Raw genomic sequence first — 20180 nt, 5'->3', positions numbered from 1 at the left:
TACTGTTACTGGTGTTAAATTGTTAAATCCAGTGGTCAAATCTCAGTCTTTATATAACTTGAACCATTAGCAATATTTGATGCAATGCTATACTTAAAATTTTTTTTTCTAACGCTTGTGTACCTAGTGCTCTATTTTCACTCTCCCTTGTTGATTTTTCCTCAACTTCTTACATGTGGAATGTTCTAGAAGATAGTCCTTAGTTCTCTTTTCTGTCTACTACCTTGGTAATCTCATATCTCACATCCAATCCATACAAAAATCCTGTTTACTTTCTTAATATATCCAGAGTCTGCCTTTTCTCATCATTCCTGCTACTCCCACCCTGGGCCATGCCACTACCATCATCTGATGCCTGAATTATCGCAACAGCCTCTTAACTCTTCAACTCTTGTCCTTCTATGTCTGTTCTAAGCACAGTTGCCAGAGTGATACGCTCAGATGTCATACTTCCAGTGGCTTTTCATTTAATTCAGAGTAAAAGCAGAGTCCTTAACAGAGGCTTACATGACCCTAGTTGATTTGATGCCCTGTTGACTCTGAGTTTATCTTACATAACTCTTTTTCTTGCTCACTCTCTCCAACCACACTAGTTCCCTTGCTTTTCCCTGCTTTAGGGGCTTTGCATGAAATGCTCTTCTGTTAATATCTTTATGGCTAATTCCTTTACCTCTTCAAGGTTTTCCACAAAAATGACCTATTAATGAGGTCTAGTCTAAACACTCTTCTTAGAATGTAGTCAGCCTTATCACTTCCTCCCTACACATTTCCAATATTCCTGGCCTTGCTCTCCATTCTTTTTGAGATACACACACACACACACACACACACACACACACGTTTCAGATACAGTAGAAGTTCCTTGTTTGCTACATCTATTGTTTCTTGTCTGACTCTGCCCTATAGAGTGAAAGCTCCATAACAGCAGGAATCTTTATTTTGTTCACGGATGAATCCCAAGCACTTAAAGAAGGAACATAATATTACCCTTCACACAGTTGCCAATTCCACCCTAGGATGTCCTGAGCAGTATGGATTTGTGTTAAGCAGGCAACTATTTTCCCTCTGCCCAGACACATTTCTGTTCTATAGGAAAGAAGATTTAATTTCCAGAACTGAATTAACAAACTTAAGGAATTAACATACTTGTTTGAGTTATGTATTGAACTACCATATCATCTGTTCATTTAAAAAATATTTCAACTCCTCAATAAGAATAATTTGATTTTCTGTAAACCTAATCTTTCCTACAGTATTTCCAGGAACACTGATCTACCAAGGTTCACATTAACCCAAACTAGGACCATAAATTTTCTCACCTTACACAAAATTTACAAGGTTATACCTTTATTACAATCCACCTTTTTATGTTTCAGTAAGGGCATATGATTAATAAATTCAGGGTGGGATTATGACAACTTTTTATTGTAAAATGTAAGTATCGGCTCACACATAGCACTGTGGAGTTTATGTATAATGTTGTCTCTTAGGTTAAAATAAGGGAAAATTTAGATATTTATTTTTAGGAGCAAGAGAGAGAGAGAGAAAGCTAGCGCAAGCAGGGGAGGGGCAGAGGGAGAGGAGGGAGAGAAAGAATCTTAAGCAGTCTCCTTGCCCAGCACACATGGCACTTGATCTCAGGAACTGTGAGGTCATGACCTGAGCCAAAATCAAGAGTTGGGCACTTAACCGACTGAGCCACCCTGGTGCCCCAAATTTAGATATTTAAATGTGCAACCTGTAAAACTTTCTAGGGCTTCTGCTTGAGAAATTGAGACCCATAATGGATTGGAGCCACAGCCATGCTATCTAAGTCACCAGCTGTGCTCTTCCGGAATGAGCTGCTTGCCAAAAGCAATTTTTCAATATGTGATTTGCCATTGTATATCTTTAAGCACTAAGTGCAATTATCAAAAGTTCTACATATTTTGTCTGAGAATATAAAACTGCCAGTTAGTCTTTTTGCAATTTAAAATTTAACCTGCTAGCAAATTAAAAAAGGTTTTGGACTCTTTTGAAAGAGACTTCATTTAAATGTTGCTAAACCAGACATTTAAAAAAGAGGTCTAATCCCTCTGGTTACCATCCTCAAATTTAAAAGCAAATAGCTAATAAACTAAATCATAATGCTAAGAAAACATAATTCAGTTGATATTTGCTATAATTATAAGAATTTTCTAGGCATTTCTGAGTACATATTATATTTTCTTTGCAAGCATGGTACGTATGTGCTCTTTCTTCCATGGTATACATCAGAGGTGAGCGTATTCAGACAAACCCTTCCCCTTAAGAAATTCTCTAAGTTTAGTTCAGGGATAATTTGCTCAAAACACAATGGCTCAAACACTGAAGCACCTGCTCACCTCCTTGGCTAATTGCCACATTATTCTACGATAGATAATTGAATAGAATAATTTGATTCTTATTTTTTCTAAGTCAGTGTCTTAGAGGTGCCTTGGACAGCTGACACTCTGACCAGTTGAAATGAACTTTAGATCAGCTCACTTTAGAAAGTCAATTTAGGGGCACCTGGTGGCTCAGTCAGTTAAGCGTCTGACTTTGGTTTGGGTCATGATCTCGCAACTTGTGAGTTCAAGCCCAGAGTCAGGCTCTGTGCTGACAATTCAGAGCCTGGAGCCTGCTTTGGATTCTGTGTCTCCCTCTCTCTCTGTCTGTCCCCTACTTGTGCTCTGTCTCTCTCTGTCTCTGAAAAATGAATAAATGTAAAAAAAAATTAGAAAATCTAGCCTATTCAATATGTGTACATGACCTTTTTATTCTAAGCATTGGCAAACCATTGTAATTTATATGGTTCTTAAATAGTTTAATAAACACTTTGACTTGAATATTTGAGTCGGCAAAACAGACTAATTTTGTGTGTGGGTTGGGGGGAGGAACAGTTGTTAATGGTTATAAGAAGAAAAGAAACGTGTTCAACTCCATTCTTTCCTCTTTTGGGAAGAGGGGGATGGGTAGCGTAAATGCCCTAACCCACACAGTGGTGATGCCTGGAACAATTTGTGGTTGGATGGGGGACTCTTCATCCTGACTGGACACTGTTTCTGTTCTCATCTTTGGTCCAAAGTGCTTGTAAAAGTGCAACAAAATAAAGGCATGTACTCAAATAGGAATTTTCTAGGCCTAACATTTGTTAGTTACCTTTGCATTTGAGACCTCCACCGATTTGTTCTTTAGGATTATGTAAACTGAAACTTTAATTATGATTTAAAAAAAAATGAAGTCAGGTGACGAGAAACAAGAAAAATCTCATATTCAGTGCTTTCACATAATTTCTAAAATTAAGTATTTTCTTGTGGCAGCACTATGTTGGGCACCTTGCATGCCTCTTCACAAAAACCTGCTAAATAGATACTATCAACATCCCCATTATAAATGAGGAAACTGAGGCCTAGGAAAGCTAAACATCTTAGGCAGGATACCTGGTTCTGTTAGACTCTAAGACTGTCTTACAAAAACAAAACAACAACAAGAAAACCAGAGATGGCATTTCAAGAATGCTCCAGTTCTTTTGGTTATTTGAGTGGACTCACCCACAAGACTTCTAACCCGGCTTCATCCTTTTGAGAGGCTAATTCTACCCTACACTTCCCTACCCCGTAGTGTTCCTTTTAAAACTATTAAGATCCTTTACTTTAATAGAAAACTCCCTTTTTTCTTTTAATTTACAGTAAACAGTGAACTACATCTGGCATTTCTGAGTTATGTATATTTCCATTAAATAAGGTTTCCTCTTTCTCTAAGTTTATTTTTTCCATTTATTTGTGGCAACACATCAGTGAAATTTCTTCCCTTTAATCATCCGAAGCCCAGAAGTGAAGGTACCCCATCTGGTGTTCACCTAATCCAGAGGTCCTCAACTCTAGCTCCTAATTAGAATTACTGGGGGAGTTTAGGGGCGCCTAGGTGGCTCAGTTGGTTAAGTGTCCGACTTCAGCTCAGGTCATGATCTCACAGTTCCTGGGTTCAAACCCTGCATTGGGCTCTGTGCTGACAGCTCAGAGCCTGGAGTCTGCTTCAGATTGTGTCTCCCTCTTTCTCTGCTCCTCCGCCACTCACACTCTGTGTCTCCCTCTCTCTCTCAAAAATAAATAAAACACTTAAAAAATTTAGAATTACTGGAGGAGCTTAAAAAAATAATAACCAACAATGACAACAAAAAATTTCCTAGTCACCACCTAGACCACCAATTAAACTGGTAAGTGTTGAGTCCAGCCTTCACTGTATGTTTTTCCTCCAACATTTCACTTCAAACATTTTCAACAGAGAAGCTGCAAAAATAGTTCAATGAACAGCCATCCATGTACTCTTGAACAGATACACAAATAAACATTTTGTCAAATTACTCTTTTCCCTCTATTGTACTTACATATATGTAAGTATAATATTTACCTATATGCATATAATGTACCTATACTTATTTATCCCCGTTTTTAAGAACCATTCAATTACTTGGAGATCTAATGAAACTGCAGTTTGATTCAGTGCGTCTAGGCTGGGACCTGGGTCAGCATTTCTAACAAGCTGTCAGGTTCCCAGGACAATGTGTTGAATAGTGTAGCCTTATAGTTGTTTTTGTTTTTTTCAATCCAGGATCCAATTAGGCACCATTTATTGCAATTAGTTGTCATGTCTTTTTAATATCTACATGATTTTTTTTCTTTCATTTGACATTTTAAAGAGTTCAGGCTGGTTGCTTTGCAGAATATCCATTTATTTATTTATTTATGTTTGTTTGTTTAAAAAATTTTAAATGTTTATTTATTTTTGAGAGAGAGAGAGATAGTGCGAGTAAAGGAGGGGCAGAGAAAGAGGGAGACAGAGGATCCAAAGCAGACTCTGTGCTGAGAGCAGAGAGTCCCATGTGGGGCTTGAACTCACGAATCAACCATGAGATCATGACCTGAGCTGAAGTTGGATGTTTAACCGACTGAGACACCCAGACACCCCCAGAATATATTTTAAATGGGAATTTGTTTGTTTGTTTTATCCTACTTAGATTTAGATTCAACATTTTTGGCAAGAATACTGCAAAGAAGATGAATCAGTATATTTTAAAAACTATACAGATGTTTCTAATGCCCTAATCAAATCATTCCATGAGGTTTTTCCTAAAGAATTATGAAAAGTAAAGAAAAAAATTGAAAAGCCTCTACTCCGGGAGTTATACAAAAAAATAATCATTTTTTTTACTCTTTCAAGCAAAGGGAAGGATAGTACCCAATTCCCAAAGAATATGAATAAAAACAACTTATTTGTCTAAAAATAACTGAAATATTCAAGCAAAAGATTCTTATAATCTACCTGTTTTGCCTTTGTATTTGTGTTCTAGTTATGGAAGGAATTTATAGCAGGGAATATTGCATTATGATGACAGCATGCATGACATCTGAGTGAAAGGAATTGAATTTGTTTTGAAAATAGATTAAGCACAGGAAGTAGTTGTTCATTTTTGAAATGTCTGGCCATGACACAGTGGTCTATCATATATACTAAATGAGATTCTGTTGGTTGAAAACCACTGATGTCCTGTTAAATGTTTAAAAACTTATTCTCCTCCCTGTCCCCACTCTGCCAAAAATAAAAACAAAAGCAAAACAAAAGGCAGAATTTGCTTATTTCCATAGAGCAAATATTCTTACCATCGATGATTTCAAGTTACCAATGTAACATCTATCAGCTTGCAAAATAACAATCAGTTCTCATTTGCTGATCTGAGTCTACTCCAGTACACCACTGATTTTAAAGACAAACCCACCTTCATCAGATTTGAGGTAAAACTGGAAATTATTGGCGCATGTACCTGAAGAGATTAAGGACAGAGCTGAACTTAGACCCAGATGTATCTAGGGCTTCCTTTGCCAACCCTTGGCTCTGGGCTTGTTGCCATTCTCCGCATACTAGAGTTGCCCCCAGAATCCCAAAGATGGAGAACCCTGAGTCAGACTGGATTAAAATCTCATTTTGCCACATACTTCCCACCATAACCTTGGGCAGCTTAATATCTCTGTGGCCTAGTTTCTTCATCTGTATAGTAGAGATAGTAATAATACCTATATCATGGGGTTGGTTTAGATATTTAATGAATTAATACCTAATAGTTCAGAAGAATCTCTGGCAATGAGTAAACACTCATTATTGTTATCATTACCATTGTCATTCCAAAGTAAACTCTGAAGGAAGAAATCTTTTTCAAGTTAAAGCCTTAACATTGAGCCTCATCTAATGATGTGGGAAACATATTCATCCCTGGTAATTGTTCAGGCCAAGGGAATAGCTAATCCTTGGGTCTAGGATGTCATTGTCACTCAAATTAAAGGAGTTGAAGATGGGGAAAAGGAGATTCCCTGAAGGAAAACTAATGTCTTTTGCCTAAAATGAGGGAAGGAGTGACTACAAAAACAGTGATGTTACTACATGATATAAAAAAGGTATGTCTTTTTCCAAAGAGTTAGATGAAATCGATCTGATCACACCAAAATTGATTTTAGTGGTATGAAACCATGCTATAGGTAGAAAAATCAAGGTGATGAAAATGATCTATTTGTGTAAATTCATGGAAAGTACATTACAGTACTTCTTTAAAATGCAAATCCCATGGGAAAGTTACTGTAAAACAACAAAGATATACTAATATGTATCAAAACTGTTAGTACACCATTGTTTTAACCACTATAAAGAGGGAAAATTTAACTGTCTAAATGGAATTTTTTTGTTTTTGCATTACTTGATTACCAACTAATTCACCTGAATTATTTTATTCCATAATTTAACTGGGTAATTTCTTGTCACCAAAATTGCTGTTTTTCCTATACTGTAACTTTCTCCTGCTGATGTATATTTTAATACACTCAATGGCAAGGTTATCATGAACATTGGTCTTTATTTTTGATGAACTATTCCTTAAAACATTTTTGATTAAACTCATCATAAATTTAAATAGTTGCAAAAGTTCCAACATTTTATCAATACTGACATTTAAAAATCAAAATCGATATACTCTTGTAAATACATCAGATGACATTTGAATTGCCATATGATTTGATACTCATCATATACTTTAAAAATATAAGAACAATAATCTCAATCAAAATTCAAACGAGTCCTAAAATTTATGTAGAACTGCAAAGAGACCAAGAACAGTGAAGACTGCTTGAAGAACAACAAAATGATAGCACTTGTTCAACCATATTTCAAGGCCTATAAAGTGATACAGATTAGAATAGTGTTGTATTAGCCAAGGGCTAACCAAACTGACAAATGGGATAGAATAAGAAGCTGGAGATCCCTGCAGAGATGGATACTTGATTTGTAACAGGTGGCATGGCTGATCAATGGGTAAAGGATGATCTTTTCAGTTAATGAGTTAAGGGTGGATTACTCTGACACCATACATAAAAATTAATTCTAGGTAAATTATAGACCAAAATGTAAAAGGCCAATCTTCAAAGGTTTCAGAAGGTAATAAACACACAGAAAGTATTACCTATTGAAGAAATCATGAATAAATTTGGATGCATTAAAATTAAAATCTGTATTCACCAAAAACACCATAAAAGAATGAAAAGATAAGCCATAGAATGGGAGAAAATATGTGCAGCATACGTTGTTACATGACTTCAATAAAAGACTTTAACTCAATTGTTTGAAGAAAAATCAAGACAGAGAACCTGATGGAACAGGTTTCTCTGTAGGCATTATTGACATTCTGGCCTAGATGGTTCTTTGGTGTGGTGGGGGTGAGGTGAGGTTGGGGGCGTGGGGGTAGGGACTATGCTATGCATTATGGGATTAGCAGCATTTTTGGCTCATACCCATGAGATGCCAACAAAAAGTACACTCAGCCATTGCCAAATGTTCCCTAGGGGAAGGAATAAAATCATCCCCAGCCGAGAACCACTGTGGTAGAAGAATTAGCAGAAAGCATAAACAAGATTTTGAAAAAAATAGGAAATCCGAATGTCAACCAACAAATGAAAATGTGATCAATTTATTAGTAATCAAGGAAATGAAAAAGGAAATCACTTTGAGATATCAAGTTACACTCATTGTATTGGCAAAAAATTTTAAATCTACCAACTGTTGGTAAAACAAAGAGCACTGGGAATTCTTGGGCACTGTAGTTAGTATAAACTGAAACAAGCACTTTGGAAACAGTCTAGAATGGTCTCGAGGAAATGTTATACATAACTTAGTCCAAGTAACTCCACTTTCGGAGCATATATCCTAAAAATATTAATTCCCATGTGCATCCAGATATAGGTAAAAGAATGTTCACGGCAGTATTTTTTTGTAATGCCTGAAGGCTAGATATAACATAAATGTTCAATAATAGTGGGATATATAAAGAGATTGTAGTACATTCATTCAATGGATACCGTACAGTAATGAAAATTAATAAAAGAAATATTCAAGCAAGGATACATCTCACAGTTATAATGTTGAGTGGTGGGAAGACAGAAAAAAGAGTGCATACTCTTGAATTCCATTGATAAAATGGAACATTTATAAAATTAAACTTTATTTTTAGAAATACGTACTTAGTAGTGAAACTATAAGAAAAATCACAAAGTGATTATTATAAATCACGATGAACATACCTAGTGTGGGTAATGAAGGAAAGTGATATGAACTGGAGAGGACACAGAGGGGGCTGTTATTTCTTGACTTAAGCATTGGCTTTGTGATGTTTATTACATTACACATTTTATGATTTGTGCACTGTTCTGGATATGTGTTATATTTGACAGTTTTCAAAACGTGATAAATACTTCAAAAATTTCTTCAGAAATTAAAAAAAAAATCTTTTCTTCTCCTAAAACTATTATTTTCATTTTCTTCCTTCACATTTTTATCCAAATCTAATATTTTTGTGCTTGAGTTTTATTGAGCACCTATGAAATTTAAGTATAATAAAAATGTATATATAAATTGAAATCTAAATTTTTGTTTTATTTTCTATGACAGCAAGTCTCTACACTATGGATCCTCATAATCATTAACACATTTTTAAAATAAATTTCTTTAGGGTTGTTATTATTACAATTATTATTAATACATAATTTGTAAACAGCATAATTACATTGCACACTTTGATAAATTATTATTGCACATAAAAATAGACTTTTATTGGAAAATTATCTATTAATGAGATAATGATCAAAATTATTGTCATCTGTTTATGAAATAAAAAGGCATATAGCTAAAAGCCAATATCCAGCACTAGCATGTTATTCTAATTCTACCAAGAGAGTTAGGAGATAGTTAATATTTTATAAGCTGAAGTAAAGTGAGGACTGATTTTAATAAGAACAATTCATAATATTATTTGATTAAATGGGTCCTAACTACCTCATGGAACAACACTCAGTTAGAAGAAAGTCATTTCAAAATATTTTTTACCCATTAGTTTTATCTAAGATATCATGAGTAATTTGGCAACCCTGTAAATAATTACACCTGAATTAAAAAAAAAATTGTGATTCTAAGGTAACTTTCAAAAATGCATTGTAAAGGGTTCCATGGATCTACTCCCTAGTAAGGCAACAATAGTTGATGAAAATTATATTAAACAAAAAGTAAAGTGTCTGGAAATTGTCCTAAGGACATATAGCAAGTTTATTTATTCAAGAAATCTGTTAAATATCAGTAAGAACAGCAAGTCTGGTATTCAAATCACCACCCACTCCCCTTTCCATTCCTCAGTTCACTGTGGCAAAAGTTCTACACCAGGTGGTTCAACCAAGAACACAGGGGGTACTCTGCCTCCAGCTCCCTGCTGAGGACTATGGTATCTTCCTAGGAGGAGCAGGCTGCTACCATTTCTCATACTCCCTCATTCACAGCTTCATGTTCAAAGAGCTCTATTTTTCAGGCTGAGAGTTCTGGGTCTTCTCCTATCCAGCCCCACTCATGGGGCAGTTCTATTACAGAGGTAGCAGGCTTAGAATAAGAAGCCCCAAATTACCCAATTGCAAGAAGGAACAAACCAAAAATATCAGAGGCTATCCCCCTACCTAGTGCCTGCTTATAAAGCAGGAGTGTCATTCCAAGAGAAGTGAGTGCCTGTCCCTGTTCCCAATAGTGGCACTACGGTTTTTCTTAGGCAGGAGAGGTAGGCTGTAAGAGCAGAGAGCTCTGAGGCTCTCCAAAAGAGATCTGAATTTATCTGGAACAGAACAGAGCATGGGAAAGTTTATAATTATGACACTCTGGAAAACAATGGCGAGTTTGGGGGTAAGAAATGATGAAGAGACTGGTAGCTCTATGAGAGCAACAAGCTAAACTGTAAACCAGATTTGACCAAAGACAACCAAGGAAAGAGTTAAGAAGAGCTCCCCTGGGATTGGAACAAACTTGAAAGACTGGACTAAAAGACTACCTCTGCAAAGGGATCAGAACTTAAGTGAATCGAATGGTGAAGCAGATTATGCCTGAGTGCACTAGTGAAAGTAATAGAGCAATCAACCAGCAAGGAATGGAGTCTGACAGCTGTCAGAGATACCAACAGAGGTAGATAGCTTAACAGAGAAACCAAGGAAAGAGACAAAGAGAGTCCTGATAAAACCATTGTCATTCTGGATCACTGTGGATATGTCAAGGCTGCATCCTCTGAGGAGTGACATCAGGGGCTATATAGAGTGGGAGAAAATAGGTTTTGCTAAAATAGTTTGACCAAATCACTAAAATATTAAAAATCAAACAACAACAAACCCTTGGGCTAGGGTTGAGAAATCAAGATCCAGAGTTGCTACAATATATTGCCCAAACTGTCCAGTTTTAAGAAAACTATAAAAAAATGTATAAGACATGGAAAGATGCAGGAAAGTGTAACTCACACATAGGAAAAAAATGTAGGCAACAAAATGCCTTGAGAGGGCTAAGATGTTAGAGTTAGTAGATATAATTTAAGCAGTTATAATATTTTCAAAATTCTACAGAAAATAGATATTGTGCTTAAAGATATTAAGGTAGGTATAATGATAATGTCTCAATAGAGAATATCAATAAATAGATGCAAACTATGAATAGAAATGAAATTGAAATTCTAGAGTTGCATAGTATAACAATTGAAGTGAAAAAAAAATATTAGAAGGGCTCAACATATTTTAGCTGACAGAACAATCAGGAAACTTAAAGAGATTATACAGTCTGAAAAAGAGAGAGAAAACAGAAATAATGGTTGAAAACTCCTCAAATTTAATGAGAAATATTAATCTACATATTCAAGAAGCTCAACAAATTCTAAATAGAATAAGCCCAAGGATATCTGCATCCAGACACACTGCAGTTAAAATGTTAAATGTCAAAAACAAAAACAAAATTTTTGAAAACAACAAAGTAAACATAATTTGTCACATATAAAATAACCTCAGTAAGATTCAGACACACTGTAGTCCATAAGGCAGTAGAAGGACACAAAGTACTAAAAGAAGAAAAAGTATATATGCATATGTATATAATTGTATTTTTGAGCCCATAACATTTAGAAATGTAATATATTTGTCAATAAGAGCATAACGGAGGCAGGTGGGAGAAAATCTATTTAATAGTATGGAAATGATACCAGGTGGTAACTCAAATACATAGAAATAAATGAAGAGAATCAGAAATTATAAATAAGGGGCACCTGGGTGGCTGAATTGGTTAAATGTTCAACTCTTAAGCTCATGATTCATGAGTTTGAGCCCTGCATCAGGCTGCGTGCTGACAGCATGGAGCCTGTTTGGGATTCTGTATTTCTCCCCCTCTCTCTGACCCTCCCCTGCTTGCACACACTCTCCCTCAAAAAAATAAACATTAAAAAAATTATATAAAAAAGAAATGAGAAATAAAAAAGTTAATATGACAAACCCTATAGATATATATTTTCTCTTCCCTTTCCTTGAAGCTCCTTTAAAAGATACCAATTTAGGGGTCCCTGGGTAGCTCAGTCAGTTGAGCATCTGATTCTTGATTTTGGCTCAGGTCATGATCTCACCAGTTTCATGAGTTCAAGCCCGACATCAGGCTCTGTGCTGTTAGCCTGGGATTCTCCCTCTCCCTCTGTCCCTCTCCTGATTGCACTCTCTGTCTTCCTCCAAAATAAATAATAAATAAAAAATCTTTTAAAAGATACAAATTTAAGCAAAGTAAATAATTATAACAATGTATTTTTGGGTTTGTAACACATATAGATGTAATATAACAACAATAGCACAAATTCGGAAGGGGGAAAAAGGAATAGAGCTATATAGGAATAACCTTATTAGTTTTAGCTGAAATTAAATAATATAAATCTGTGATTTATACACAGGTGATTATGGTAAGTTAGGAAGTATATGGTAAGCTCTAGAGCAACTCCCAAGAAGATACCTTTAAAAATAGGGAAAACTCATAAAAATAACCAAAATATTGCACTAAAAAATACTCACTCACTGCCAAAGAAAGCAGTGGAGGAAGAGAGGAATAAAAAAGCAAACAGGAAGTAAAATGACAGATAAATATCCAATATATCATTAATAGCATTGAATATGATTGGGTAAAAATACAGAAAAACAGACACTGTCAGATTAAAAATAAATATTCAACTATATGTTATCTACAGGAGACACATTTTAGTTTCAAAAACTCAAGTTGAAAGTGAGAGGATGAAAAAGATGTACTATGCAAACAATTATAAACAACAAGGAAATAGAAGTCTTGAACGACTATAAAACAACACAACTGAATATATCTGTAGAACATTCTTTGCAACAATAGCAGAATACATATATTTCTCAAGTGCAAATGGAACAATCTCCAGGATAAAGTATATATTAGGCCATAAAACAAAGCTCAATAAATTTGAAATTGTAGAAATCATACAATGTCTGTTCTCCAAACAATGGAATTAGAAATTAATAGGAGAAAAAAATAATGGTAAATTCACAAATATGTAGAAATTAAACAACACACCTGCAAACAACCAAGAAATTACATGGAAAATTATAAGAGAATTACAAGGAAAGTTAGCCAATGCTTTGAAATGAATGAAAATGAAGAAACAGCATACTAAAACTCACGAGATGCACCTAAAGCAGTACTTAGAAGAAATGTTACAGTTGTAATGCCTACATTTAACAATATGATCTCAGGGGTGCCTGGGTGGCTCAGTTGGTTGAGTGTCCAACATTGTTTGGTTCAGGTCATGATCTCATGGTTAGTGAGTTTGAGTCCTGCGCGAGGCCCTGCGCTGATAATGCAGAGCCTGAGCCTGCTTCACATTCTATTCTCTCTCTGCCACTCCCCTACTTGTGTGTGCACTCTTTCTTTCTCAAAAATAAATATAAAAATTTTAGTAAAAAAATGAAAATATGATCTCAAATTAATAACTTGATTTTACATTTTAAGACTCTGGAAAAAGGAGCAAAGTAAACCTAAAGCAAACAGAAGGAAGAAAATAATACAGAGTAAAGCAGAAATAATGAAATAGAGAGTAAAAAACTGACAGAGAACATCAATGAAAGCAGTATAAGATCAAGGAAATTGAAACTCTAGCTAGACTAACCAAGAAAAAAAGAAGTAAGACTGAAATGACTAAAGACTGAAATGAAAGAGGGGACATACTACCAATCTTACACAAATAATAAAGATTAGAAGGGAATACTATGAACAAATATTATTTTACAACTAATGAAATGGACAACTTTCTAGGAAGATACAAACTACCAAAACTGACTCCAGAAAATAAAAATTGAAAATCTGAACAGACATATAATAAGGAGATAGAATAAGCACTTAAAAATCTTCCTACAAATAAAAACTCAGGTTCATATGGCTTTACTATTGAATTATACCAAAAATTTGAAGAAAAATTAATAACCAACTCTTCACACTCTTCCAAAAATATAGAAGATGGGGGACTATTTTCCAACTCATTTTATGAGGCTGGTATTTACTCTTATTTTAAAACCAGACTAAGACATCACAGGTAAATTACAGACCAATATTCCTGGTGAATAGAGAGACAAAAATATTTACAAAAATTATAGAAAATGAAATCCACCAACATTTAAAAAAGGATTATATTCCATGACCAAATGAGATTCATCCCAGAAGTTCAAGGTTGGTTTAACTTTTAAAAATCAATTACTGTAATACACCACGTTGATAGAATAAAGAGGAAAAAACATGATCATAATGAAGAAAGTGCATTTAACAAAACCCAAAACTCTTTTGTGACTAAAAAATAAAGAAATAAAACACTAGCCAAACTAGGAATAGAAGGGTACTTACTCAACCTGCTAAAGGATATATGAAATATCTCCAACTAACATCATACTTAATGGTGAAAGACTGAAAGCATTTCCCCTAAGATCAAGAACAATCACGTTCATTCTTGGCATTTACATTTAAGCCAAGGATGTTCATCCTTGTCACTTGTATTCAAGCCAGAGGAATTGGGCAATGGTAACAAATAAAAGGCAATTAGCTTGGGAAAAAAGAAATGAAATTATCTCTATACATATGGTATTATCTTTTATTTTAAAAATTCTAGAAATCATTAAAAAACTATTAGAACTAATAAATCCACCAAGGTTACAGGGTAAAAGACTAATATATGATAATTGGTTAGATTTCTATTTATTAGCAAGGAACACACAATTAAACAAAAATTAAAGGAAAATTAAAGGAAAAAATTAAAGGAAAAAAGCAGTTACACATAATAGCATCAAAAAGAATAAAATATTTAGGAATTAATTTAGCACAAGAAGTACAAATATTACACTCAATAGAAAGAATAGCTCATGTTCATACATTGGCTATATTGTTATCATAGTAATTCTCAAATTGATCTATAGTTTCAATGTCACCCTTGTCAAAATCCCAAATGACTTTGAAGAATTGACAAGCTGATTCTAAAATGTATATGGAAATTCAAAGGACCAAGATAGCAAAAACAATCTTGAAAATGAAGAACAAAGCTATAGAGCTCAGTGTTAATAATTTCAAAATCTAGACATTATTACAAAGCTATAGTAATCAAAACCACCTGATACTGGCATAAAAATAGGTATATAGCTATAGATCAATGAGATAGAACTGAGAGACCAGAAATAAACCTTTATATCAATCAACCTAAGGTCAATTGGTTTTTGACAAGGATACATAGATCATTCAATGGGGAGAAAGAGTATTTTCAACAAAGGGTGTTAGGGCAACTGGATAGCCACATAAAGTTATTTTGTACTTCTTCCTCACACCTTACACAAAAAAATTAACTCAAAATAGATAAAAAACCTAAAGAGCTAATGTTATAAAACTCTCATAAGGAACCTTAGGTTATGCAAAGCCTTCTGAGAGACACCAGAAGGGCAAGAAACCAAATGAGAAATGGATTAGATTTTATCAAAATTAGAAACTTTTGTGTTTCAAAGAATACCATGAAGAAAATGATCAGACAACCCACAGCATGGGAGAAATATCTGCAAATCCTATATCTGACAAGGGGCTTGTATCCAGAATATATAAAGAACTCTTGTAACCCAATAATATAAACATAATCTTATGAAAAATATGGACAAGGAATCTGAAGACATTTCTCAGAGATTTACAAATGGCCAATAAACTCATGAAAGATGTTCATCATGTATCATCAACCATTAGATAAATGTAAATTGAAACCACAGTGAGCTACCACTTCATACCAATCAAGATGGTTTAATCAAAAACATATAGTAAGTGTTAACAAGGATGTGAAGAATTTGGAGTCTTCATACATTGCAGGAAGGCATGTAAAATGGTACAATTGTTTTGGAAAACATTCTGGCAGCTCCTCAAAATATTAAACAGAGTCAGCATGTTTCCCAGTGATTCCACTTCTAGGTATATATCCAAGAGATGTGAAAACATATGTCCACATGAAAACTTGTACACAAATGTTCATACCTACATTATAACAGCCAAAGCAGTGGAAATAACCCACATATCCACCTTCAGATGAATGGATAAATTGTGGTATATGTCTACAGTGGAATATTATTTGTATAAAAAAGGAATACAGTATTATTACAGGTGACAGCATGACTAAACCTTGAAAACACTATGGTAAGTGGAAGATGTCATGTACAAAAGACCACATATTGTATGATTCCACTTACATGAAATATGTAGAATAGGCAAATTCATAGAAACAAGGCATGTCAGTGCTTGTGTAGAGGTATGGGTGTTTGAAAGACATGAAGAGTAACTGCTAATGGGAATAGGTTTCTTCTTTGGAGTGATGTCCTAAAATTAGGGCAATGGTTGCACAACTCTGTAAATATACTAAAAACTATTGAACTGTATATTTCTATTGGTGACTTGTATGGTATATGAATTACATCTCAATGAAACTTCTAAAAATGTGGCTCTAAAATTTACTGTTTAGAATGTTCAGTGAAGCTTTTCTTTGCAGCTAATGACAAGTCTTGGGAATATATATTGAGAGTAGCTAAAAAGCTTTATTTAAAGCCATGTTTTTCCTTCAGAGTTTTTACCAGTGCTTTCCTTCCATTGATGTCAAGAGACTTTCCCCTCAAGAGTTATATATTATATAACATTAGTCCAGAAATGGGAGAGGCAGAATTTTTTCAACAAAAATTCTTAACTGCTGCCATACTCTACCATGCATTTGAATTTAGAATGTTCCAAAACGGACATTAGCACTTTTTCTAATACTTTGTGTATTCATTTTCTGTTACTGCTGTAACAAATTACCATCAACCAAGTGGCTTTAACGACCCATTTGATATCTTGTAGATCTATACTCTAGAAATTCCATGAAGACTTTCTGATTAAAATTAAGCTGTCTCCAGGGAAGCATTTCTTCTAAAGACTCTGGGAGAGAACCTCTTTCCTTGCCTTTTCCAGTTTCTATAGGCCTCCTGTATTCCATGGTTCATGTCCTCCTTCTTCCATCTTCGATGAAAGTCAAGTCCTTCTGACACTGCATCACTTGACATAGTTTCCATTGTTACATCTCTTTTCCTGGCTCTCTTTCTCTGCATCTCTCTTCCATTTGTAAAGATCCTTTTGATTACTTTGAGCCCACCTGGATAATTCAGGGCAAAAAATCTGCCAATTTTAAAGTCACCTGATTATGTCTTAATTCTACCTGTAGCCTCAATACCGCTTTCTCATATAACTTAATACATACACAAGGTCTAGGGATTAGGACATGGACATCTTGGAGGGGGGGGGTATTATTTTGCCTACCACATCATGATTTTCTCCTAGTAGAAATGTATATAAATTAAGGTAATGGAGAAAGCCCTATGGGTTTATGGTAGTTTGGTTTATCACTAATGGAGGATTTCTCTTTTGAGCATGTGCTATAGTAAATTCTGGCATGAGTGAAGGGTAGGCCTTTATCTTGTACAGTGGAGGAAAGGATATTGTGAACTTAAGCCTGTTCTTAGGCAAACCAACTTTAGGGGAAAGATAAATATGGAAATTGAGGATCTGGAATTGTATTCCTTGCTTTCAAATAATTGGGATATGGCATACCCACCTAAAGACTTTCTATAATCTAGAACCCTAGTTAGATGATCATTCATTTGGGGCAGTGGTTTCCAAATTTGGCTGATTTCATAATTACCTGAGACTTTTAAAAAATAAAATTAGATTTCCAGGCTTTAATATAGACCTGCTAAATCAGAAGTTCAGAAAGCAGAGACTTAAAAGATGTTTTGAATAATTTCTTTAGTTGATTCTGGTAATTAGCCAAATTTGATAACCACTCATTTAGAAAACAAAGGGGGTTGAACTGATGATGAAAGAAGATTCATATGTTCACTAGCTTTTTCTAGTAATTGCTTGTTAGTTTTGAAGGTTATAAGACATTTAAATATGACCTAGAACTTTGGACAGTCTGACCAATGTGTAGCCAATAGAGGAATGTGAAAGTTTCACTCTTTCTCACTTCCAAGTAATCATGCAGCCACCGAAAACTAGAACAATTGGATTATTCCTGTTTTGCTGTATATACTCTGCCATTATAAGCTATGCCATATTTGAATCTGCTTTCATTAATTTGTTGTAATTAGTTAAGTTATTCTTATTCACATATATAGTGTAAGAATACAGTGATACTTATGATTACTATGCATTTATACCAAAAGTGTGATATACCAAGTCATGGTTATAATTCCTATCTAAAATCTATGAATTGGCATATTTTCTGCACTTTACAGGCAAAATGTTGATCTTTTTTAGTTTGATAACCTTTCCAGAAATAAGATGAGATACCTCTTAACAAAATGCATAATAAATCAGGAGGTAACTGTTGATCATTAGACATGTATATAATATAGATCTTAAAAGGACAGAAACTTTGTATTTTCTCTGTAGATATCACACCACAGAAAGAAACTCAGGAAGGAATTCCACCCCTGACCCAGAGTCAGGAACCTCTGAAACCTCAGGAGAATATATCACGACCCATTCATCATCCTTTAGTTTTAAAAACTAACTTTGAGGAAGAAGAGGAGGAAGGAGATGAACATAATGGTTAGTAAGGCTTTTCTCAGATTTACAATGAACATTCAAAACCCTATCATGTTTTTTAATTTATTTTTTAACTGTTAGAGGTTTATAATGTAATAAATAGGGCAGAATTTGGTAAGAAAATAGCTTCAATTTTATTAAGTATATTAAATTCATTATGTTCTAATTTGTTCTATGTCTATATATGATCATTTGGATTGGAGAGTTTTTGTTGTATGATGGCTGGGAGATAGACCTCATTTAAATAGGGACAGCTGCTTACACTGATTTTTCTAATATGCGAAATATGGCAATTTGAGACATTTACTAGTATGCAAATTACTGATTTTAAAAATTTCAAAAAACCCCACCTGTGAGAACAATATTTGGGATTCTTAATTCTGATTTGTATATTTTCATACCATTTGGCTTTGAGGCAATTTAATTAAAAAAGATGTACATATATCCTATAGATGCATCTAGTTTATGGACAAAGACTCCTGAAGAAATTGAAGAAAAAAGAGCAATAAAAGAGATGTGTTATAAATCTGGTAAGAAATCAAACATTTGTGGATTTTCTAATGTTTGATGTGACAAATATACTAACCACTAGCTTTCTCATGGGAGATTAGGTGAATACTACAGATTTCATACTCCAGATATTTCATCATCAAAAAGCATAGCCTCTACAGCAGACAAAGAGTTAGAAAAGCCTTTGGAAAATGGCAGTGAATTGCAAGAAGGTAAGGCATGAAAAGGCAGCATTTCAAGGTGATGTATAAGAGATACTTGGTGTGATAGGCTGTGAATTATTTAGTAAGATGTACACTAGAGCTAATGATAAATAATACATCAGAATTGAGAGAGAGAAGGAAATGCTTTTATCAGATGACCTAAATTTAATATGAAAAGCTGCTATTAATTATGCTTTCCCAGAGGAGGTGCAGAATGAAAAGACTACATAAACACATGGGGGCGTTACACCCTCGATGCAGTAATTCTATAAATAACTTGCTTTTACCATCTTTTTTTTCTTTGCAAATCACTCTCCCTGTGAAGTAGGCGCTATTTTCCTCTGTGAATAGAAAGGACAACCTAGCCCTAGAAGGACAAAAGGGAGATCACAGGATGACGTTAGTGGCAGAACAAGGATACATTTGTGCATTGAATGAGTGCCTTATGTGTACCAGGCAATTTCAGAGGCAATGCAGCTGGATTATTCCAAGGCTGGACCCTTCATGGAGCTTATGCTTTGGTGAATCTGATTTCAGTGTTGGTAAACAATTTGCCGTTAAAGGCAAGATAAGAAGAACATTATTTTCTGGATGTAAAACCAGAAACTCAGAGAAAATCCATGGGTGTTACGAGTTTATATGGTTTTCCTGCCATGAGGATGAGATGAAAGGCAAGTTTTGCTGAAGTCGGAGATTTGAATCCTCTCCTCTCACTAAAAGTAAAAAATGATAATTGGGAAAATCTCCCAGGATCAAGACAAGGGTAGGATAAAGTAGAGGATAAAGAGTAAAATGCCTGCCAGTCAAGTACATATGTGGTAAACTATTTAAACATATGGCAGTAGGTGGCAGCAACATACCATTAGATGTTAGATGTTAAAATGATAGGAAAGACTTAACTGATAGGCGAGCACCACATCTAGAGAAGGGCACATTGCCCGC

At 34.6% G+C, this 20180-nt stretch overlaps 1 protein-coding gene across 6 annotated transcripts in view; it reads left to right on the top strand.

Annotated features, from left to right (window-relative positions):
- Nucleotides 1–20180, top strand: part of CB4H12orf50 (chromosome B4 C12orf50 homolog) — a 42107-nt gene that overhangs the window by 10284 nt on the left and 11643 nt on the right. For all 6 annotated transcript variants that reach the window (XM_045465242.1, XM_045465240.1, XM_045465243.1 and 3 more), the window contains 3 exons: nucleotides 18370–18528; nucleotides 18978–19055; nucleotides 19137–19247. In XM_045465242.1, the coding sequence (XP_045321198.1) occupies nucleotides 18370–18528; nucleotides 18978–19055; nucleotides 19137–19247 (348 nt within the window). The remainder of the gene's footprint in view (nucleotides 1–18369; nucleotides 18529–18977; nucleotides 19056–19136; nucleotides 19248–20180) is intronic.

This window comes from Leopardus geoffroyi, chromosome B4 (assembly GCF_018350155.1).
Source record: "Leopardus geoffroyi isolate Oge1 chromosome B4, O.geoffroyi_Oge1_pat1.0, whole genome shotgun sequence".
Taxonomy (NCBI): domain Eukaryota; kingdom Metazoa; phylum Chordata; class Mammalia; order Carnivora; family Felidae; genus Leopardus; species Leopardus geoffroyi.
Note: the sequence above shows the minus strand (reverse complement) of the source record. Positions and strands in the feature narration are given on the sequence as shown.